The sequence below is a fragment of the Cetorhinus maximus genome, chromosome 11 (assembly GCF_964194155.1).
Source record: "Cetorhinus maximus chromosome 11, sCetMax3.hap1.1, whole genome shotgun sequence".
Taxonomy (NCBI): Eukaryota; Metazoa; Chordata; class Chondrichthyes; order Lamniformes; family Cetorhinidae; genus Cetorhinus; species Cetorhinus maximus.
In genome coordinates this window covers 105,075,173-105,098,180 of record NC_135889.1, presented here as the reverse complement: position 1 = coordinate 105,098,180, position 23,008 = coordinate 105,075,173, and the positions used below count along the sequence as shown (strand labels likewise).

Below are 23,008 nucleotides of genomic sequence, written 5' to 3'. Positions count from 1 at the left end.
CAATATCTGATAAGAAGGAAGAGCACTTTGGATAAAATTGCTCCAAAGATTATATTCTTTGATTCAAATTGATCATTTTGTAAGGAAATTTGACTTAATGGGACCATAGCACTTGCGAGATGAAAACAGATAAAGACTCGTTTAGTTGATTTTCCTGTTAAAGATTCTGAGTAGAGTAAACAAGATAAAGACCGCATTTTAAGTTCAAGATTGCAACATCATGAATGATTAAACAATTTTCAAAGCCACCTGATCCCTATGACTGTGTCCTAACATTGCAGTATACAGTCCCAGCCTGCTACATTTATTTCAAAACATACAGGCCCAGATTATCCTCTTCAACCCTCAGGCACAAGAGCCTGGCGGGGTGGAAGCACTCTTCGCAAAACCAAAAGTAAGTTGTTTGCGATATTCTGTCCAATAATTTTAATGGGCGGGAAATCTTGTGCAGCCTGAGCTCAAATTTGCAAAACGTGTTTCTGCACCCCCTGGAGCTGTTGGGGTTGGGGGCGGGGTGAGTGCATGGGGAGAATCTATCCTTTACAGTCTTCCATAAAGCTTCACTTCTGCTAACACTGCATTTTCTTTTGCGGACTGAACTCATGCTATGCCGATATTGCAACATTTCCCTTTGAAGCCTGTATTTCATAGCTTCTGGCAAGTCAAGCATACCAATTAATTTGACTCCCGTTATTTAGTTCCATTCCTTAGGAAATATTTTGATCAGAAACAGAAAGCCAGGCTGTTGATTTGTTTGCTGCTCATGTAATCACATCGACAGAATAAATACCATGCATTTTCCAGCCCACATTTAGTTGCCTCTTGCTCCTTCCCCTAGACCTTCTCATTGATGCTCTTGAACCAGATGGTAGATGGTGAGTAGCCCAGGTTGATTCTCTTCGTCTCCCCAAAACCCGGCTAGGTACGGACATTCACATGGGGAAATTCCATTACTTGTATGGTACCAACACATTTTGCCCAATGCTGGGCTGTTGGATCCTGTATTTAACCTGGCTTGGAAGAGACGAAATGAGTTTCCCTGCAAAAATAGTTTGCAGGAGGACATTTCTAACCATTTTGAAACTCAGAAACGAGTAATCTAACTGCAAGGCCTAGTATCATTCTAAAAAGCAACATTATTAAAATTCTACTCTCGGAATGGCCCCAGTTGATGTTACTTAAAACTGAAATTGTAGCCTAAACGAAAATATTTCTCCTTCAACTCAGTTGATACAATCGTCCAGAACAAACTCAAATTCCTTCCTCAGTGCAGTGTCTGTTTCCACTTTATAATCTGGTGATTTTGGGGGAATTTCATTTCCGAGCCTAAGCATTTCTTCCAGCAAATACCAGGAATTCTGTTTTTTTTTTCAAAAAGTGTCTTTAACAAGAAGTTCATAGGCTTATAATTAAATGAAGGAAGTTCCCCAGCGAGTTGTAAAATATTTATAAAAACATACTCAGTGGGTGGTCTGATCACATGCCAGTAATAAAACAGCCAGGGCCCATTAATTGCATGTTTGCATCGCCCAGGACTGACAACTATTCCTTCTCCAGTAAATGTTTTGTGACGCAGCCATTTTGCATGAGAGCCTGTACACATCATCATGTAGGGAGTTTAACGTCAACAATATTACAAATAGCCCAGTCATGCTAATGCTTTCGTGCTGAAGTGAGGAGGGTGTGTACTGAGGGAAACGTAACTCACTAAGCTCAGCGATCTGACTGTGAAGTGCACTAAAGCCAAGTGAAATGAGGCTGCATCAAAAATAAAACAGACATGTGCTCAAAGTCTCCACTTCTCCAGTTGAGAGCTGGTTTGCCAAGTGCCTGCAACATTACTTGCCTCCTTCATGACATTGCCTGTCACACGAACAGAAAAATAAAAGTTTACTTCAGTTTAAACTACTGTGGGCGGAAATTTCTTTTAGGTTAATGCATTACTTTCTGGGTAATTAATCATTCTGCTAACTGTTAAAAGTCCAGAAACTGGCCTACACATGTATCAATCTATAATTTTCAATAGTTTCCCAACGGCAGCCATCACTGAGGCTGATGGCTGTCCTGAAGCAGGGAACTGCTCATGCCAAAGCTTTACTGCTCCAAAGAGAGGTAGGTCAGGTCAAGTGAGCCTGAGGCCTAACATCTGGGGCAAATCTGTCCCCGAGTCCATTGATGCGGACGTGAATCTCATGTTGGAAGCTGTGAGGGAGAGAAGGAAGGTTCTTTTCCTGGAGGGTTGCAGGAGGAGGCCACCAGCTGAGACCAAAGAGGCCTGGCTACAGATTGCCACCATCCTCAGAGCAGAAGTGTAATAAAAAGAACTTGGATACAGTGCCGAAAAAGGTAAAAAAAATCTCATAATCTCTGACAAAGTGAGCACAATTCCCGACACTCCAGAACTTGCACCCTTCAGCAGACATCACTGAGGAGTCTCTGGAGTATGCTGCTCTTCAACATGGGAAAGGTATGTGCCCAGGCCACTTATTGACTCCTCAGAATGGCTCACAGCCAGAAAGCAGTTGAGGACTAAGACATGCAGCTTCTAATGGAAAGGGGCAGGTGACACTGGACATGGAGGACAGCAGTAACTTATTTCACTCTCTTTGGTTCTTGCAGGGGAAGTGCAGGAAAATTGCAAAGTAAAGGGCCTTGATGGTTGGAGAGGTTCCCCTCTCTGTCGAATAGCCACCAACCCCATGGAGCAGATGGCAATGTAGGTTGCCAGGATAATGCCCAAGGAATCTCTCAAGGAGGTGCCTGGAGAAATGGGAGCTCCTGGTGAACCTCATGATTACAGAGGGTAAAGTGGTCATTAAATGGGTGCACCACAGTGCACCCCACCCAATAACATATCATGCAATGAGTAATATTGGGTAGCATCAACACTGCAGTAGCTTCTACTCTCCTAGGCTAGCTCTCCTCATCGCTCCTTTCGTCTCCCATCACACCCATCACACCATCACCCTGTTCCTCCACAGGCCCAGACGAGCACAAGGCTCACACTTTTGGAGTGCGTGGTCCATCAACACATTTTGTTATGATGCGTCAGATGATGTGTGGCAGATCAAATCCACAAGGGAAACTTGATCATGCTATCACAACAGTTTTGCAATTAGTATTTATTTTGAGATGCGTGCCCTGAATTCAGAAATAATCAGTTCACCAAGACTTAAGAGATTTTTTTAAAAACTAAATTAAACATTTATTAACAAAAAAAAGATTTCAAACATATACTTAGGTCTACAAATTACTACTATAATAATTCCTAGAACCCTTAATTAATCTGACTCCCAGTTACACCTCTGTTAAGGCAATGGTAAAAAAAACAATAGATTTTAAACAGATCCAGCAAGTTAAACATGATACCCTGGACGGTGGAATTTAAAGTTGCTTTTCCCAGCTGGGTGGTCGACCACCACATACACCTCAGCCACAAGCCAAGACAATTGGACAGCTTGCTTCCACCTCCTCCTGTGACACACTGGGAGCAGAATGCATGAGTGGCTGAGTGCAGAGGCCACCACAATGTGAGAAGGTCATTGTAGTGTCTTTCTACTGTGTCTGTGAACTGATTTTCTATCTGTACACCATATAAATGATAACACATTAAGGCACACATCAATAAGTTAGCACAGGTACCTCAGACCCCTCACATACAAGACCCCTCAACCTGGGTGAGAGGGGCTCTGTTGAAACTTTTCTGAATCAGGAAATCCATGACAGTTAAGGCATTCTATGAGCCCTTTGCACCCAAGCTATGCCCAGTCACCTCTCCATGCAACATCATCAGCGTCATCTCCCTCCATCCCCATCTCCTCTTGCTTTCTCTTCACCTGCTCCTGTTTCCTGATGATCTAACTCATCTCAGGGCCTTAAAACTCTCAAGTTCCACACCTCTCTTGGAAGGCCTTGTTAGGGAGAGTGAAGCAAACCATCACAATGACTGAGAACCTTGCAAGGTGCCACCTGACTGGTTCAGGCCCAGAATCACACCTTAAGGAGCCTGATAGCCTGCTCAATGGTTGTCCTATTGAGCAAGTGGCATTGGTTGTATCGCAGCTGTGCCTCTGCCTGAGGCAACTATAGAGGGGTCAGAAGCCATCTCTTCGAGAGGTTTCACTTGTCCCATTGGATCCATCCACAAACCTTGGGGATTGGAGTGAAGACCTGAGGCAGCCTGGACTGGTAGAGAATGAAGGAGTCATGGCAGCTGTCAGGAAAGCGACCACACAGATGGAGGAAACTCTTGTTGTGGTTGCAAACCAGTTGGATGCTAAGGGAGTGTTGATGGATCTGACCGGCTGTTTGCTGAGCCTCAATTGACACATGGGTGCAATCGATGATGCCCTGTACCTGGGGGAAATCCAGCGATTGAGGCGAAACTCAATGATCCCTGTTCCTATGACATCGGACTAAATTTTACTGGGGGTGTGGGTGTATTGCTGACCCCCTCCACCCACCCATGTAGAAAAGTTGGTCGCAAACTACCAACTTTAAGAAAAGCTGCCCCACAGTGATAATACGCTGGGGGCAGCCTTAACGAGTTAATTGTGGGACTTCTGCCCCTCAATGAGAGTAAGTCCTGCCCTCGAGAGCTGATAATCAATCAGATTGGCCAGCAGCTGAGTAGTCCCAGCAGTCCCAAGGAGAAGATACATAGAGATCGGACGTAGAGGTGTGGGCCGGTTATGAATATATTATTGCATTGGGGGCAGAAACAGTTCCTTAACAGACCATCAATTTCCCAGTTAAGGCCTTCAATAGGCCTAAGGGGGCATTAGCTGGCTGATGCCTTACCCGCCCACTGCATTATTGGGGACAGCTCAGGGGTGGTGGGAAGGCAATGGGCGAACCACTTATATTACGTGCATTTCCCCATGCCTGCAAATATGCCAGCTGGGGAGGTGTGGGGTGGGGGAGGGTGTCAAATGCCTCACCACCTGTCTGTCATGGACTGAATAAACTGTGCAGCTCTGGCAAAGAGGGCATCGTCGACCATGAGGATGCCACTAAGGTCCACAGCTGATCTTTGGAAGGAGCCAGAAGCGAAGAAGTTCAAGGACACGGTGATTTTAATGGTCACTGGCAGGGCTAGAGGTCCAAGATCTTCGTCAACAAGGGTGTGGATGCCTGTGACCACCTGCTTGTACAGGCACAGTCTCCTGCAGCATTGGGTCCTGGTCAACTCCATGTAACTCCGTCTTCAGCGGACAATCTTGTCTTGAGGGTATCTTCTCCATTGCCTTCATGGCACTCTATCCTTTCCTGTGCCCTCCAGATGCCTACAATTCCACTCTTCAGAAGGGGCAGATGGTGTTGCCCCTCACTGCCACTGGGTCCAAAATCTGAAAGTTGTGCCCCCACTGCCAGCTTTCCTTCTGGAGAGATGGCCTCCCAATTATGATGAGCAGCCTTGACTCTTACTCTCCTGACCCTGCAATCCCTGGGGGTGTCGGCCCTGTTCAGTGCTGGAGCGCTAAGTGCCCACTCTCCCCACCACCTAGGCAGTGCCAAGGGCACCTCCTTACCAAATCCTGAGTGTCCCCCTTTGCCCTCCTGATGTCTTATGGCACGAGGTAATTCCCTAGGGCAACCAAGACGGGCTCCCCACTCAGTACCCACTTCCTTTTAGCTGATCTGCAACAATCAGCCCGTGAAACCCATGCCCTCCATTCAAAATTCCACCCTTCAACTCGAACAAGTTCTTAACAAGCTTTTAAACTGCTTTAACTGGCCTCATTAGGGAGGAGAGCAGAATCCCCGACTAACAGATTAACATTGTCAATACCTGGAACTGTGTCCTGAAACTGCGATGCTGGCCAGCGCTGATATTTTTCGGGGCCCTCCCAGCCTCCATTCCCACCTCTAGGGTCCTGAAAACTAAGCCACGTATGACCACGTGTGTTATTGCTCCAGGTTCCCCTCAACCTCTCTGCAGCCTTTGACATGGTCAACCTCCTCCAACACCTGTCCTCTGTTGCCCAGCTCATTGGCCCAATCTTCCAACCCAATATCGGATTGGGCAATTTTTCAGGCATCCTCGGTGGTTGCCTAGAAGAGGTGATAGGCCCCATTGGGATGTACATATGTAGGCATCTTCGGATGAAATTAGCCCTCAAATTACCCCATATCCTCTTGAAATGTGTGCACTGCATCTCAAGGCATTTCCTTGCACACAGTCAGCCAATGTTTCCTGGGTCCTGTCCATGTGTCAGCGTCTGCCAACAGTCATCAGTGTTTCCTATTGCTTCAAAGCACTTCTTCCTCAGACTCTGCAAATGTCCCACAGTTCACATGTGGACACTTATGGAATGTCACACAAACATATCTGCAACAATGGTGTGCAGGCCATGCAGCATGTATGGGCTGGTTGCAAATTTTTGCTCCATGCAGAGTGTGCACACACTCTTGAATACAGGGTTCCTGTATTCCCTTGTGTTTGTTCAGTACTCAGCAGCAGACAGTAGGGGAATTGCAGGGTTTTGCACTAGTATTATTAATTCTCCTGTCCTTGTAATCCAGAAGGTGGCTATCGACCCCTGAGAGGAACAGCAGCATAATTTAATCAATCTAAAGATACTCTAAAGTTAATAAAGACAACTTTATTTTAGCATTTAACATATTTGTAAGTCTTCAAGAATAAATAGGTTACAACTATCAGGAAAGGATTAACAGGGTCGGTCTCTTTTCTCTTGAAAATATGTTGAGGGGGTGGCCTAGAGGTCTTTAAAATTATGAAAGGTTTTAATGGACACAAAGAGACAATGTTTCCACTTGCAGCAGAGAGCAAAACTAGAGGCCATCAATGTAAGACAGTTACCAAGAAATAAAATAGAGAATTCAGAGGAAACTTCTTTACCCAGAGAGTGGTGAGAATTTGGAAGTCACTACTACAGGCATTAGTTGAGGCGAATAGCATAGATGCATTTCGTCGTTTGGTAGTACAGAACTTGAGTGTTGCCAAAATGTCGACATGTCTCTTTTTTTCAGCAGATAGATGCATTTCAGGGAAAGCTTCAATAGCATATGAGGGAGAAGGAATTGAAAATTGTGATGAAGTGGAGTGCTATGTACTTTTAAGAGAATGTAGTTGGTTGACCATGTGACTGTATTGACCAATCGCCACACAGCACAAGTTTCTTGGGTAACTGGGAAGTCTAGAGCTGGAGGTGATTGAAGAAACATACATGGGGTTAGTGCTCGGTTCTTAATTCCAATAAATAACCAGTGTTTACATTTAGAGTCCATATGACTCTACTCCTTTAGTTCTGAAGAAGAGTCATACGGGCTCGAAACGTTCACTCTGTTTCTCTCTCCACAGATGCTGTCAGACCTGCTGAGTTTTTCCAGCATTTTCTGTTTTTGTTTCAGATTTCCAGCATCCGCAGTATTTTGCTTTTAACTACCAGTGTTTATTCAGTTAATCAGCCGCTCTGCCTCTATTGTTTCGAGCACCGGGTAATGTGTTAATATCAAGGGTGCAGCAAGCGTTCGCCAGACAAAGCGAACCTGATAACCCAAAAAACAAAAACAAAAATCATAAGTTATGCTGAGTTAGATGAGGATGGATAAGAGGAGGTTCGAGTGGCACACTTTTCCTGACATGAACTGATGGGGCTCAATGGCCTGTTTCTATGCTATATATTCTATGGCTGGAATTTTGCGGTCCAGTTGTGGCGGGAATGGGACCATAAAATGCGGTGAGCCATTGTAAACTCCATCAACTTTGGCGGGACTATAAAATCCCACTGTTGTAAAATTCTGCCCTATGTAAATTAATTGCAGCTACAAAGACTGAATCACAGCACACTGCAAAACACTGCAGATTGTACCAAAGGTGTCAAAAAGCAAAATCTCCTGGAGAAATTGCCCCACAGCTGCCCACTAGGAAATACAAATGTGTAATGGGTGTATTAGTGTCCCTGCAGTTTAAATTCCAAGCTCAGGCTCCTTTTCACTCAACATAATGATAACAACTTGCATATAATACCTTTGCCATAGGAAGATATCCCAAAGTACTTCACAAAGGAAGAAGGTAAAATGGATGCCATGCCAAATGAGAAACGAGAAGCAGGGTGACAAAAATCTTGATCAAAGATCTTACTTTAAAACCCCTCTAAAAAAAAGTAAGAGGGGGAGTTTAAGATGGAGGAATTTAGGGTGAGGCTTGCAAAGCATGGGGACTAAGCAGCTAGAGACACAGTCACTGTAATGAGGTAATGGGGAAGAGGGAATCTGCAAGGTGCTGGAGACAGTGGACCGGAGAGTTTGAGGTGGTTGTAGGACTGGAGCAAGTTGTAGACATTAGAAGGGGTGTATATCCTTGATGGAGTTTAAAAACAGGGAGGGGAATTTAAAATTTGTTTTCACATGGTCAAGGCCTTCAGTTTTGGATTTCGTAGAAAAAGGAAACAAATGGTGAGAGCTGATCTCAAAATGCTGGTAAACTCTTGAAACTAATATAATAAAACAGGATTTAACTAATGGAGCCATCTTAAACGAATGGCCCTCATCATAGGCCTAAACTTCCCTTCCATGGCTCAATTTCCACCGTTTTTTGTTTCGACTCCACAGGTTGTTATTGTTTTTGTAGTCAGGGGTCTGCTTGAAATATGGCTTTGCCTCGTCAGCTTTTTAGGGACATTGTCTGTCTTTTTGAAGCAGTTTGCGCATTGCTAGGTTAATAAATATTTAAATTTAGCTTCATGTAATTTTTCACTCATGTTTTTAAAGATACATGTTTCTTCTTACTTTTTCTCTCTTTATCTGATTACAGACCACACATATATGCTCCTCACTTTAACTATAACAAGACAATGGTCCTTTGAGGCTAACTAGTTTGAGACATAAATTTAAGCAGGTTGCGTTCGATAATGTCAACTTTAGTTACCCCCAGTGATAGGGTGCCTTGTCATGTGCCTTACACATGACAATATATTCGAGCTATATTGTCAAGGATTGACAAAATTCACCCAAGTGAGGTGAGTGAGTTCAAATGACAGCAGCCCCAGGAATCAAAGATTCATGATTTTCCAGATGTGAGACCGGGGCAGGTCAGCTTGAGTTCCCCGCCAGCATTCGTGATTGCTTACATTAAAATCTGGTAACAAAACTGGTGCAGCAAATAAAAAATTCAACACATTGTAAAAAATAATTACAAAAACTGGAAGCCCATTTGTGGTTGCTTTAGTAGTTTGTCTTGCTGTATCCGCAGTATAACAATTAGCTGCATTGAACGAAAAAAATCATTACACTGCACAGCAGGTAAAATCTAATGATTTACTCAAGTCTGGTCCATATATGCTACATGTGTATATTGAACATTAACTGCTTACAGTGTTAGCTGTAAATTTTGTTCATTGCACAGCAAAGGAGCTGATGTTTGAGCTGAACAGAGCAAGCTTATAACTGTGACGCAAGAGCCAGTATTCCAGCTGTCAGGTCAGCACAAAAGACAAACAACCAACATTTATTTCCCATCCAAGTTATATCTCTACAACTGACATGCAGTAATCTGATATGTATATTAATGTTTGTTTTTGTGCAGCATACCTTACAGACAACGCCTCAATACGTCTCTCCGTGTAAAAGAACTCCTCAGAGCATCCCATCAGATAACAAGAGAGACAATGAATAGAAAAGGGAAGACATTTGTTGGCAGGGGGGAAATGAGACTGAAGGTGCATCTAAGGAAATGGATTTCATAGCAAGAAAAGAAAATACTGTGGACACTGGAAATCTGAAATAAAGGCCATTTCTACATCGGATTTCACAGAGGTTTTTGAAGATAGAGAGGTAGGGAGGCAAGTTGTTTTAAAAGGGAATTAAAGAAAGAACAGGAACATAGTGACTGATTGTGAAACAAAGGGAATTGGGGACAAGCAAAAATGCAAATGACCAGATGACATGTGCAGGGTAGCATTGGTGGATACATTCATTAAGCCAGGTGAGATAAGGCTGTAGAGTGACATAGAAAGGAGTCAATTCACTAGGCAGGCAGGAAAAAACACAAACCATGAAGCTCTGGACGGAAGTGAGAGATAGGTAGATAACTGCAGAATTCCAACCTCAGGGTGATGAAAGTGTGTTGGGTGCTGAGATATGGGAGACAATTTTGGACGGTCATACTCCTCACATGCTGGGAGTGTGAACTGGGCCAGCACTTCCAGGCAAAAATATGACAAGCATGCAGCTGAATTCCCAATATGCATTCTCGGGAGTGCTGGACTGTACCCTCCATGGGGCAGAATCGTCCCAGATTTGCACTAAGTGCGGTACCGGGCGGGTAAAACGATGTTTTACCTGCCGGCCGCGATGGCGGGTTTTCACGTCGTATCGTCCCAAATCTGGCACATTATTTATGCGCTCCTGGGAAACATGCCATTTCCATTGTGGGCGGGGTCTCATTTGCCCACCCACCATCACCTCGCCGCTGCATCACACCGGGCACCATGTTTAAAACCCAGCCGCAAGCACACATTTCAGTGCTTCCAGACCACCACTGCTGCGGGGAAGATATGGCCCCAAAAATGAAGACTGCAGCCCCCAGGTTCAGCGTTACATCCCTCGAGCGCCTTTTGGATGCCATGGAGGCCCACCGGGATGTCCTCTACCCATGCTTTGGCCGCAGGATGGGCAGCAACAACACTAATCCGGCTTGGGAGGAGGTGGCAGTGCTGGTCAGCGCAAACGCCCTTCAAAAGACAGCCACCTAGTGCCACAAAAGGATGAATCATCACCTCCATTCCGCCAGGGTAAGTCACTCTCCTCATCACTCCAACTCACACATTCACAAACCCATCACACATCCACAGGGTCCTCACTCACTGCCAGTTCAAGGGACATCACCATTCACTCTCTCACACTCATTGCCCTCATCCTATCCATGGGACCACTCACCGCCCACACAGGCCAGGTATACTTATCATTTGGCCTGGCAGGTATCCTGCTTACACTTTCTCCATCTCTATTCATGCAGGACAGGTTGGCACACAGCAAGAGGGTGAGGTTGCAGACCGGTGGCAGAATGCCCGAAATCAAGGTCCTCATGGACTTTGAAAACAGAGCCATCCAGCTGGCCGGCGAGGACCTGGACCGGTCCTGTGCTGACGGTGAGGTCAGCGCTGTTTTACCAAGTGAGGGTCCAGTAGTGCAACATCCATCAGACAACCATGCTGTGAGTGATGTGTCCTCTTTCACAGGCCACTGCCATGCACTAGTTATCTCCCCTTGCTTTCGCAGGCACATCTGCCAAACAGCTGACAGAGTCCATGACCCAAGGCCTCCAATCAAGTCCCAAAGAAACCTCTAAAGGGGAATCTGGAGGCACCCTTCCTGAAGTCCCGTCACAGCGCTCACCCACACCCTCTACCAGCGCAGAGACACACACCACAGTGGAACCTAGCTTTAGAATAGCCCCAGGATCGCAATCTGGTGAGCACATTGCACCGTCCGATTTACAGCAGGCGGAGGCAGGGACTTCCCAGGTCCCCGGCACTCGGAGGACTGCTGGAGGCCAGAACTTTGCTGAGTCCAAGTCAGATGATGAGCCTCTGGACTCGGTCATGGCACAGTTGCTGAAGCTGCAAAGGCAAGCTCGGGAACGTCAGGAAAGAACTCCTCCTCAGATTGCAAGGCACAATGGAGGAGTCCATCTGCCTTCACTTTGATGTGATAGCGCCGGCATGCCAATGTACCGAGATCAACACTAGTAGGATGGCAGCTGCCATGGAGACCTTGGTCTAGGACTTGGCTCCTGCACTGCTGCGCGGGCTCAACTCCATCGCTGATACCATAGTTGGCCTCCAACGGTATGTACACGAGAGGGGTGTCAGGCAGCTCGATCTCACTCCAGTTACCCCTGCTCCTCACTGAGTCAGCCTGGGGCCCCCAGGCACCAGTAGGGAGGAGGATCCACAGGTGCACACTCCGGGCCCATCCATCCAGGTGACTCCAAGAGAGTCCAGCCCATCCGACTCCCCTCTTCCTGTGACCTCAGCAGCTCCAGCTCCACAGGCCAAGGAAGGTGCCACTGCCACACAGCAGGACTCGGAAAGCAGGCCGTGGCCCTCCAAGTCTCAGCCCTCCAGAGGACGCCTGCCAAAGTTCTCACAGACAGGGTGTCACAGTCAGCAGGCTGCCTCCACCTCCGCTGCGGATGTCCGGGCAGCACCAAGATGTAGTGGCAGTGTTAGAACAGTTAAGGAGAATTAGTTGCACAGCCTGGGCACGGGTGTTAATCACTTGTATGTACCGTTCACTATTGTCAATAAACTCCCAAGAATGCCTCCCTGCCTATGGCTCCTTCTCCTGATGAGCAGTATTCATGTCACTCAGACGTGATACCTTTCTGCACAAGATAAAGGCAGGTGTCTCAGTCCAGGGCTTCTTCCCTGTGCTCTGTGCAGCCTTCAGACCACAGTGATGGTCCAGCCTCACACTCCCTGGAAACATTACTGATGCCTGCACCTCGGCGGTGCTGGTCATTGCTGCCGGAATGTAGTGGGCAGGCGCCACAGAGTTCCATCATTCTCTCGATGTACTCTCAGCACCTTTAAGGATGGGCTGGCCGCTATCGCTTCAGCATTTGTGTCCACTGATGCTGTGCTCTTGAAGGGCTCAGGTGCTGAAGGCAGACAAAGGATCAGATGCTTCTAAAGCTTCATAGCTGCATCTCTGTATGTCACTGATCACAGAGCACAAGCGATCTGCCCTCAGCCAGAAAGGAGTCAGACATTCTCAGAGGCTATATGAAGATTTATGGAGTGTCCTCACTGCATGTCGTCATCATCCTCCTGCAATCGAGTGACCATTAAGGCCTCCATTTCGTCTCCATGACAGGAGCTTTCACACAGAGGGTATGTGCACTGCCATAAGCCAGACTGGAGTCAAATGTTCATAGATGCAATGTGAGGATCTATGGGGTCACCTCACTGCATGTTGTCAACATCCCCCACAAATCTAGCAGCTGTGAGGGCCTCCCAAGCATGCCTGCTTCATCTAGCCAGGACCTCATCCCCATCATTATTGCCTCTGAGGACCTCCTCAGCCTCATCCCCATCAATGACCTCCTCATCAGAGGAGGATGTGCAGCCCCTCCATCTCTTCCTCAGCCATCTCGTCTCCCCATTGGAGAGTCAGGTTGTAAAGGGTGCAGCAGACGACGACTATGTGTGACACCCTCTGCGGACTGTATTGCAGGGCCCCACCAGACCGGTCCAGGCACTGGAACTTCATCTTCAGCATCTCGATTGTCTGCTCCACCTAGTTGCAAGCTGCAGCATAAGCCTCATTATAGTGTCGCTCTGCTGCAGTTTGAGGCCGCTGCATGATTGTCATCAGCCACAGCCTCTGCGAGTAGCCCTTGTCCCCGAGGAGCCATCCCTGCAGCTTCTGTGGACCCTGGAAGACTCCAGGGATCTGTGACTGACTGAGGATGTAGGTGTTGTGCACAGTCCCTGGAAACCATGCGTATACCTACAGGATGCGTTTCTGGTGGTCGCACATCAGCTGTACATTCAGCGAATGGAAACCCTTGAGGTTGATGTAGGCCACCGTGTGTTGCAATGGAGATCTGTGCGCCACATGAGTTCAGTCAATGGCACCCTGCACCTGTGGGAAACCTCGATATCTGGGCGAATCCAATCGCTCTTGCATCCTGGCTGTCCTGGTCCCAGGCGAAATGCACAAAGTTGTGTGCCCTTGCAAAGATGGCATCCGTGACCACATGGCTGCATTTGTGGGTGGAGGCTTGTGTGATCCCATAGAGGTCACCTATGGAGCCCTGAAAGGAGCTAATGGCGTAGAAATTGAGCACCGTGGTCACTTTCATGGCCACTAGCAATGGGTGCCCTCCATGTCCCCGTTGCGCCAAATCCTGCAGTAGCTGACAGATGTGACTGACCAGTTCCCTGGGCATGTGCAGTCTTCGGCGAAACTGGTTCTTGGTCATCTGCAGGAATGAAAGGCGGCGTCTATAGACCCTGGGTGTCGCTAGATGCCAGCGTGCGACGGCTCACTGTGGCCCATGGGCAGCATGTGCAGGAGCTCCAGCTCTTCTTCCAGAGGTTGCCTCTGCACAGCTGGGGGCCTCAGTCACTCTCTCCTCCGTCGTCTTTGCACTCTGTAGGCCAACAGGCGCACAGCTAGTTCACCAGGCTCCATGATCCTGATGTACTCCTCCTGCAGGATGAAAGAGACATGTGGTTAGCATGGGTGTACTAAGAACCTGTCCTGGTTAAGTGTGACAGCCCCTTAATGCTTCTTGGAGAGTGCTGACCACTTGGATGGCCAGAGATTAGTGTGTTTCATGGCTGCCCTGTTGGCTTGAACCATGGGGGAGACTGATCCAAACCGGGATGCTGACACTGCAAGGGGCTGTGAGCACCTCCGGCAGAGACTGCTCCTTGGTGAGCTTAAGCGAGGAGATTGTACAAAGTGTGCAGTCGTTCAACTGTTTTGCAGTCCACTAAAATGCTCATGAATTTGTAGTCTGTGCCGTGTGGGGTGGGGGAGGGGAGGGGGGGGGAGCGGGGGGAACATGTGGGGCAGGGTTTGGGGGGAGGGGCGGAAGCTCTGGAGCACCTGGTGGCACTTTGATGCCTCTGCGTTGCTTGAGTGGGCAGATAAGCTAGGAGCCTGAACCCAATTATATCAATGTGGCTGCGCCTGAACTGTCTCAGTTGCAGAGGAATGGTCACCTTATACAGATTTCCCTAATGCCACTTCCTTCACCCACCCTATCACCCCCCGCCACCCCAAATGCTTGTGCACTATATTCAATGGCAGGGCTGCCCTTGCAGCCCCCCACCATCAGTCACGTCAGCGGCAGGGTTGCTCTTAACAACCCCCCCACCACCACCAGTCACCTCAACAGCAGGGCTGTCTGAAGTGGATGGACAATCCGGGGGAGCGGGGAGATAATTCCGGCGGTCTGGCCTGATAGTGATATGCTGATGTGTTACTATGAGGTTCCCGACATCCGAAGGTTGCAAATGCAGCTCTGCCATTGGCGGGCTAATCGGACGACTACAAACTGGTTTCCCACCGTCATAAAACCGATCGCGGATGACGCCAGCGGGCAGGGAAAATTCCACCCATGGGGACAGTAGCCTTGTTGAGCATACAGAGACATCTGTGAATTGGTCATGAGATAAGGAGCTTAAACCGAAGTTCTTTGTCCTTCCCGGGAATGCTAGCCATTTGAGAGTGAGAAAACAGGACCTGGCAGGGAGACGCTTTTTGGCTGTTATGTGTCACTGATAACAGTACAGGTTTCACTACAGTACAGGCGTGTACTGACGAAAACCATTCTGTACACCAGGACTTTGCTGACTTGTGAAGATCTTTGTTGTTAAACAATCCAGTGTTCCAGGGAGGACAAAGAAAAACACTTTAAAGACACAATGACGCTCTCCTCGAAACACAGCAGCTTTGACATTAATGACTGGGAGGAGCTTGCTACCAATTGTTCAAATTAGCAACAACCATCAAGCTGCATCATGATTTCAGCCCAAACGTCTTCATGATGAGGCAGAGCGGCAGTGGCAAAGGAAAGAAACGAAAGCAAACCCACGGCAGAAACGCGCAACGCTGAGTAGATGTCATCCTCGAACCAAAGAACAGCCAACGATGAAACGGAGGTTGACCAAGATATCAAGACTGTGCTCAGCTGGATTTAGCTTGACAGGTCATCCAGAGGGGTTGATGGACTTGGGGCAGGAGCCAATTAGATTGGCTTCACTTATGGGAACCTGAAAGAAATTTTGAGTCACCCAGGACTTCATATTGAACAAGCATTGAAAACGCTCATAACAGGCTTGGAGTTGATGATGGAGATAAACATGTAGACTGATTAGAGTCCACTTTACATTTGAAAGCTTTCCCAGTAGTTGCAAATTATGCACTGGATAGCATATAAACATCGCAGTATGTGTCCTAACACGCACCCAAGACCTATTCGCCCATCACTGCTGTGCTCACCGACCCAGACTGGCTTCCAGTTAAGTAACATCTCAATTTTTAAATTCTCCTCCTTGTTTTCAAATCCTCTCTGGCCTTGCCCTTCCCTATCTCTATAATTTCCTCCAGCCTTACAACTCTTTGAGGTAAAAGCAAAATACCTGGATGGTGGAAATCCAAAATAAAAACAGAAAATGTTGGAAAAACTCAGAAGGTCTGGCAGCCCCTGTGGAGAGAGAAACAGAGAGTTAGTGGAGAGAGAAACAGAGAGTTAGTGGAGAGAGAAACAGAGAGTTAGTGGAGAGAGAAACAGAGAGTTAGTGGAGAGAGAAACAGAGAGTTAGTGGAGAGAGAAACAGAGAGTTAGTGGAGAGAGAAACAGAGAGTTAGTGGAGAGAGAAACAGAGAGTTAGTGGAGAGAGAAACAGAGAGTTAGTGGAGAGAGAAACAGAGAGTTAGTGGAGAGAGAAACAGAGAGTTAGTGGAGAGAGAAACAGAGAGTTAGTGGAGAGAGAAACAGAGAGTTAGTGGAGAGAGAAACAGAGAGTTAGTGGAGAGAGAAACAGAGAGTTAGTGGAGAGAGAAACAGAGAGTTAGTGGAGAGAGAAACAGAGAGTTAGTGGAGAGAGAAACAGAGTTAGTGGAGAGAGAAACAGGGTTAGTGGAGAGAGAAACAGAGAGTTAGTGGAGAGAGAAACAGAGAGTTAGTGGAGAGAGAAACAGAGAGTTAGTGGAGAGAGAAACAGAGAGTTAGTGGAGAGAGAAACAGAGAGTTAGTGGAGAGAGAAACAGAGAGTTAGTGGAGAGAGAAACAGAGAGTTAGTGGAGAGAGAAACAGAGAGTTAGTGGAGAGAGAAACAGAGAGTTAGTGGAGAGAGAAACAGAGAGTTAGTGGAGAGAGAAACAGAGAGTTAGTGGAGAGAGAAACAGAGAGTTAGTGGAGAGAGAAACAGAGAGTTAGTGGAGAGAGAAACAGAGAGTTAGTGGAGAGAGAAACAGAGAGTTAGTGGAGAGAGAAACAGAGAGTTAGTGGAGAGAGAAACAGAGAGTTAGTGGAGAGAGAAACAGAGAGTTAGTGGAGAGAGAAACAGAGAGTTAGTGGAGAGAGAAACAGAGAGTTAGTGGAGAGAGAAACAGAGAGTTAGTGGAGAGAGAAACAGAGAGTTAGTGGAGAGAGAAACAGAGAGTTAGTGGAGAGAGAAACAGAGAGTTAGTGGAGAGAGAAACAGAGAGTTAGTGGAGAGAGAAACAGAGAGTTAGTGGAGAGAGAAACAGAGAGTTAGTGGAGAGAGAAACAGAGAGTTAGTGGAGAGAGAAACAGAGAGTTAGTGGAGAGAGAAACAGAGAGTTAGTGGAGAGAGAAACAGAGAGTTAGTGGAGAGAGAAACAGAGAGTTAGTGGAGAGAGAAACAGAGAGTTAGTGGAGAGAGAAACAGAGAGTTAGTGGAGAGAGAAACAGAGAGTTAGTGGAGAGAGAAACAGAGAGTTAGTGGAGAGAGAAACAGAGAGTTAGTGGAGAGAGAAACAGAGAGTTAGTGGAGAGAGAAACAGAGAGTTAGTGGAGAGAGAAACAGAGAGTTAGTGGAGAGAGAAACAGAGAGTTAGTGGAGAGAGAAACAGAGAGTTAGTGGAGAGAGAAACAGAGAGTTAGTGGAGAGAGAAACAGAGAGTTAGTGGAGAGAGAAACAGAGTTAGTGGAGAGAGAAACAGGGTTAGTGGAGAGAGAAACAGAGAGTTAGTGGAGAGAGAAACAGAGAGTTAGTGGAGAGAGAAACAGAGAGTTAGTGGAGAGAGAAACAGAGAGTTAGTGGAGAGAGAAACAGAGAGTTAGTGGAGAGAGAAACAGAGAGTTAGTGGAGAGAGAAACAGAGAGTTAGTGGAGAGAGAAACAGAGAGTTAGTGGAGAGAGAAACAGAGAGTTAGTGGAGAGAGAAACAGAGTTAGTGGAGAGAGAAACAGGGTTAGTGGAGAGAGAAACAGAGAGTTAGTGGAGAGAGAAACAGAGAGTTAGTGGAGAGAGAAACAGAGAGTTAGTGGAGAGAGAAACAGAGAGTTAGTGGAGAGAGAAACAGAGAGTTAGTGGAGAGAGAAACAGAGAGTTAGTGGAGAGAGAAACAGAGAGTTAGTGGAGAGAGAAACAGAGAGTTAGTGGAGAGAGAAACAGAGAGTTAGTGGAGAGAGAAACAGAGAGTTAGTGGAGAGAGAAACAGAGAGTTAGTGGAGAGAGAAACAGAGAGTTAGTGGAGAGAGAAACAGAGAGTTAGTGGAGAGAGAAACAGAGAGTTAGTGGAGAGAGAAACAGAGAGTTAGTGGAGAGAGAAACAGAGTTAGTGGAGAGAGAAACAGAGAGTTAGTGGAGAGAGAAACAGGGTTAGTGGAGAGAGAAACAGAGAGTTAGTGGAGAGAGAAACAGAGAGTTAGTGGAGAGAGAAACAGAGTTAGTGGAGAGAGAAACAGAGAGTTAGTGGAGAGAGAAACAGAGAGTTAGTGGAGAGAGAAACAGAGAGTTAGTGGAGAGAGAAACAGAGAGTTAGTGGAGAGAGAAACAGAGTTAGTGGAGAGAGAAACAGAGTTAGTGGAGAGAGGAACAGAGTTAGTGGAGAGAGAAACAGAGTTAGTGGAGAGAGGAACAGAGAGTTAGTGGAGAGAGAAACAGAGTTAGTGGAGAGAGGAACAGAGAGTTAGTGGAGAGAGAAACAGAGAGTTAGTGGAGAGAGAAACAGAGAGTTAGTGGAGAGAGAAACAGAGAGTTAGTGGAGAGAGAAACAGAGAGTTAGTGGAGAGAGAAACAGAGAGTTAGTGGAGAGAGAAACAGAGAGTTAGTGGAGAGAGAAACAGAGAGTTAGTGGAGAGAGAAACAGAGAGTTAGTGGAGAGAGAAACAGAGTTAGTGGAGAGAGGAACAGAGTTAGTGGAGAGAGAAACAGAGTTAGTGGAGAGAGAAACAGAGAGTTAGTGGAGAGAGAAACAGAGTTAGTGGAGAGAGGAACAGAGTTAGTGGAGAGAGAAACAGAGTTAGTGGAGAGAGAAACAGAGAGTTAGTGGAGAGAGAAACAGAGTTAGTGGAGAGAGAAACAGAGAGTTAGTGGAGAGAGCAACAGAGAGTTAGTGGAGAGAGAAACAGAGAGTTAGTGGAGAGAGAAACAGAGAGTTAGTGGAGAGAGAAACAGAGAGTTAGTGGAGAGAGAAACAGAGTTAGTGGAGAGAGGAACAGAGTTAGTGGAGAGAGAAACAGAGTTAGTGGAGAGAGAAACAGAGAGTTAGTGGAGAGAGAAACAGAGTTAGTGGAGAGAGGAACAGAGTTAGTGGAGAGAGAAACAGAGTTAGTGGAGAGAGAAACAGAGAGTTAGTGGAGAGAGAAACAGAGAGTTAGTGGAGAGAGAAACAGAGTTAGTGGAGAGAGGAACAGAGTTAGTGGAGAGAGAAACAGAGTTAGTGGAGAGAGAAACAGAGAGTTAGTGGAGAGAGAAACAGAGAGTTAGTGGAGAGAGAAACAGAGAGTTAGTGGAGAGAGAAACAGAGAGTTAGTGGAGAGAGAAACAGAGAGTTAGTGGAGAGAGAAACAGAGAGTTAGTGGAGAGAGAAACAGAGAGTTAGTGGAGAGAGAAACAGAGAGTTAGTGGAGAGAGAAACAGAGAGTTAGTGGAGAGAGAAACAGAGAGTTAGTGGAGAGAGAAACAGAGAGTTAGTGGAGAGAGAAACAGAGAGTTAGTGGAGAGAGAAACAGAGTTAGTGGAGAGAGAAACAGGGTTAGTGGAGAGAGAAACAGAGAGTTAGTGGAGAGAGAAACAGAGAGTTAGTGGAGAGAGAAACAGAGAGTTAGTGGAGAGAGAAACAGAGGTTAGTGGAGAGAGAAACAGAGAGTTAGTGGAGAGAGAAACAGAGTTAGTGGAGAGAGAAACAGAGTTAGTGGAGAGAGAAACAGAGTTAGTGGAGAGAGAAACAGAGTTAGTGGAGAGAGAAACAGAGAGTTAGTGGAGAGAGAAACAGAGTTAGTGGAGAGAGAAACAGAGAGTTAGTGGAGAGAGCAACAGAGTTAGTGGAGAGAGAAACAGAGAGTTAGTGGAGAGAGAAACAGAGTTAGTGGAGAGAGAAACAGAGTTAGTGGAGAGAGCAACAGAGTTAGTGGAGAGAGAAACAGAGAGTTAGTGGAGAGAGAAACAGAGAGTTAGTGGAGAGAGAAACAGAGTTAGTGGAGAGAGAAACAGAGTTAGTGGAGAGAGAAACAGAGTTAGTGGAGAGAGAAACAGAGAGTTAGTGGAGAGAGAAACAGAGTTAGTGGAGAGAGAAACAGAGTTAGTGGAGAGAGAAACAGAGTTAGTGGAGAGAGAAACAGAGTTAGTGGAGAGAGAAACAGAGTTAGTGGAGAGAGAAACAGAGTTAGTGGAGAGAGAAACAGAGTTAGTGGAGAGAGAAACAGAGTTAGTGGAGAGAGAAACAGAGTTAGTGGAGAGAGCAACAGAGTTAGTGGAGAGAGAAACAGAGTTAGTGGAGAGAGAAACAGAGTTAGTGGAGAGAGAAACAGAGTTAGTGGAGAGAGCAACAGAGTTAGTGGAGAGAGAAACAGAGAGTTAGTGGAGAGAGAAACAGAGTTAGTGGAGAGAGAAACAGAGTTAGTGGAGAGAGCAACAGAGTTAGTGGAGAGAGAAACAGAGAGTTAGTGGAGAGAGAAACAGAGTTAGTGGAGAGAGAAACAGAGTTAGTGGAGAGAGAAACAGAGAGTTAGTGGAGAGAGAAACAGAGAGTTAGTGGAGAGAGAAACAGAGAGTTAGTGGAGAGAGAAACAGAGTTAGTGGAGAGAGAAACAGAGAGTTAGTGGAGAGAGAAACAGAGTTAGTGGAGAGAGAAACAGAGAGTTAGTGGAGAGAGAAACAGAGTTAGTGGAGAGAGAAACAGAGAGTTAGTGGAGAGAGAAACAGAGTTAGTGGAGAGAGAAACAGAGAGTTAGTGGAGAGAGAAACAGAGAGTTAGTGGAGAGAGAAACAGAGAGTTAGTGGAGAGAGAAACAGAGAGTTAGTGGAGAGAGAAACAGAGTTAGTGGAGAGAGAAACAGAGAGTTAGTGGAGAGAGAAACAGAGTTAGTGGAGAGAGAAACAGAGAGTTAGTGGAGAGAGAAACAGAGAGTTAGTGGAGAGAGAAACAGAGTTAGTGGAGAGAGAAACAGAGAGTTAGTGGAGAGAGAAACAGAGAGTTAGTGGAGAGAGAAACAGAGAGTTAGTGGAGAGAGAAACAGAGAGTTAGTGGAGAGAGAAACAGAGAGTTAGTGGAGAGAGAAACAGAGAGTTAGTGGAGAGAGAAACAGAGAGTTAGTGGAGAGAGAAACAGAGAGTTAGTGGAGAGAGAAACAGAGAGTTAGTGGAGAGAGAAACAGAGAGTTAGTGGAGAGAGAAACAGAGAGTTAGTGGAGAGAGAAACAGAGAGTTAGTGGAGAGAGAAACAGAGAGTTAGTGGAGAGAGAAACAGAGTTAGTGGAGAGAGAAACAGAGAGTTAGTGGAGAGAGAAACAGAGTTAGTGGAGAGAGAAACAGAGAGTTAGTGGAGAGAGAAACAGAGAGTTAGTGGAGAGAGAAACAGAGAGTTAGTGGAGAGAGAAACAGAGAGTTAGTGGAGAGAGAAACAGAGAGTTAGTGGAGAGAGAAACAGAGAGTTAGTGGAGAGAGAAACAGAGAGTTAGTGGAGAGAGAAACAGAGAGTTAGTGGAGAGAGAAACAGAGAGTTAGTGGAGAGAGAAACAGAGAGTTAGTGGAGAGAGAAACAGAGAGTTAGTGGAGAGAGAAACAGAGTTAGTGGAGAGAGAAACAGAGAGTTAGTGGAGAGAGAAACAGAGAGTTAGTGGAGAGAGAAACAGAGAGTTAGTGGAGAGAGAAACAGAGAGTTAGTGGAGAGAGAAACAGAGAGTTAGTGGAGAGAGAAACAGAGAGTTAGTGGAGAGAGAAACAGAGTTAGTGGAGAGAGAAACAGAGAGTTAGTGGAGAGAGAAACAGAGAGTTAGTGGAGAGAGAAACAGAGAGTTAGTGGAGAGAGAAACAGAGAGTTAGTGGAGAGAGAAACAGAGAGTTAGTGGAGAGAGAAACAGAGAGTTAGTGGAGAGAGAAACAGAGAGTTAGTGGAGAGAGAAACAGAGAGTTAGTGGAGAGAGAAACAGAGAGTTAGTGGAGAGAGAAACAGAGAGTTAGTGGAGAGAGAAACAGAGAGTTAGTGGAGAGAGAAACAGAGAGTTAGTGGAGAGAGAAACAGAGAGTTAGTGGAGAGAGCAACAGAGTTAGTGGAGAGAGAAACAGAGAGTTAGTGGAGAGAGAAACAGAGAGTTAGTGGAGAGAGAAACAGAGAGTTAGTGGAGAGAGAAACAGAGAGTTAGTGGAGAGAGAAACAGAGTTAGTGGAGAGAGAAACAGAGTTAGTGGAGAGAGGAAACAGAGAGTTAGTGGAGAGAGAAACAGAGTTAGTGGAGAGAGAAACAGAGAGTTAGTGGAGAGAGAAACAGAGTTAGTGGAGAGAGAAACAGAGTTAGTGGAGAGAGAAACAGAGAGTTAGTGGAGAGAGAAACAGAGAGTTAGTGGAGAGAGCAACAGAGAGTTAGTGGAGAGAGAAACAGAGTTAGTGGAGAGAGAAACAGAGTTAGTGGAGAGAGAAACAGAGATTAGTGGAGAGAGAAACAGAGTTAGTGGAGAGAGAAACAGAGTTAGTGGAGAGAGAAACAGAGTTAGTGGAGAGAGAAACAGAGTTAGTGGAGAGAGAAACAGAGTTAGTGGAGAGAGAAACAGAGTTAGTGGAGAGAGCAACAGAGTTAGTGGAGAGAGAAACAGAGTTAGTGGAGAGAGAAACAGAGTTAGTGGAGAGAGAAACAGAGTTAGTGGAGAGAGAAACAGAGTTAGTGGAGAGAGAAACAGAGTTAGTGGAGAGAGCAACAGAGTTAGTGGAGAGAGCAACAGAGTTAGTGGAGAGAGAAACAGAGTTAGTGGAGAGAGAAACAGAGTTAGTGGAGAGAGCAACAGAGTTAGTGGAGAGAGAAACAGAGTTAGTGGAGAGAGAAACAGAGGCTGATAC

At 46.2% G+C, this 23,008-nt stretch overlaps 1 protein-coding gene across 2 annotated transcripts in view; it reads left to right on the top strand.

Moving 5' to 3' along the window:
• The first annotated feature begins 265 nt into the window (after positions 1-265).
• mmadhcb (metabolism of cobalamin associated Db) overlaps positions 266-23,008 on the top strand; it is a 79,681-nt gene continuing 56,938 nt past the window's right edge. The window contains exons 1-2 of one of the 2 annotated variants that reach the window (XM_078552536.1): positions 266-394; positions 816-875. In XM_078552536.1, the coding sequence (XP_078408662.1) occupies positions 873-875 (3 nt within the window). In that variant the 5' untranslated portion in view covers positions 266-394; positions 816-872. The remainder of the gene's footprint in view (positions 395-815; positions 876-23,008) is intronic. The other variant, XM_078552537.1, reaches the window with a different exon arrangement.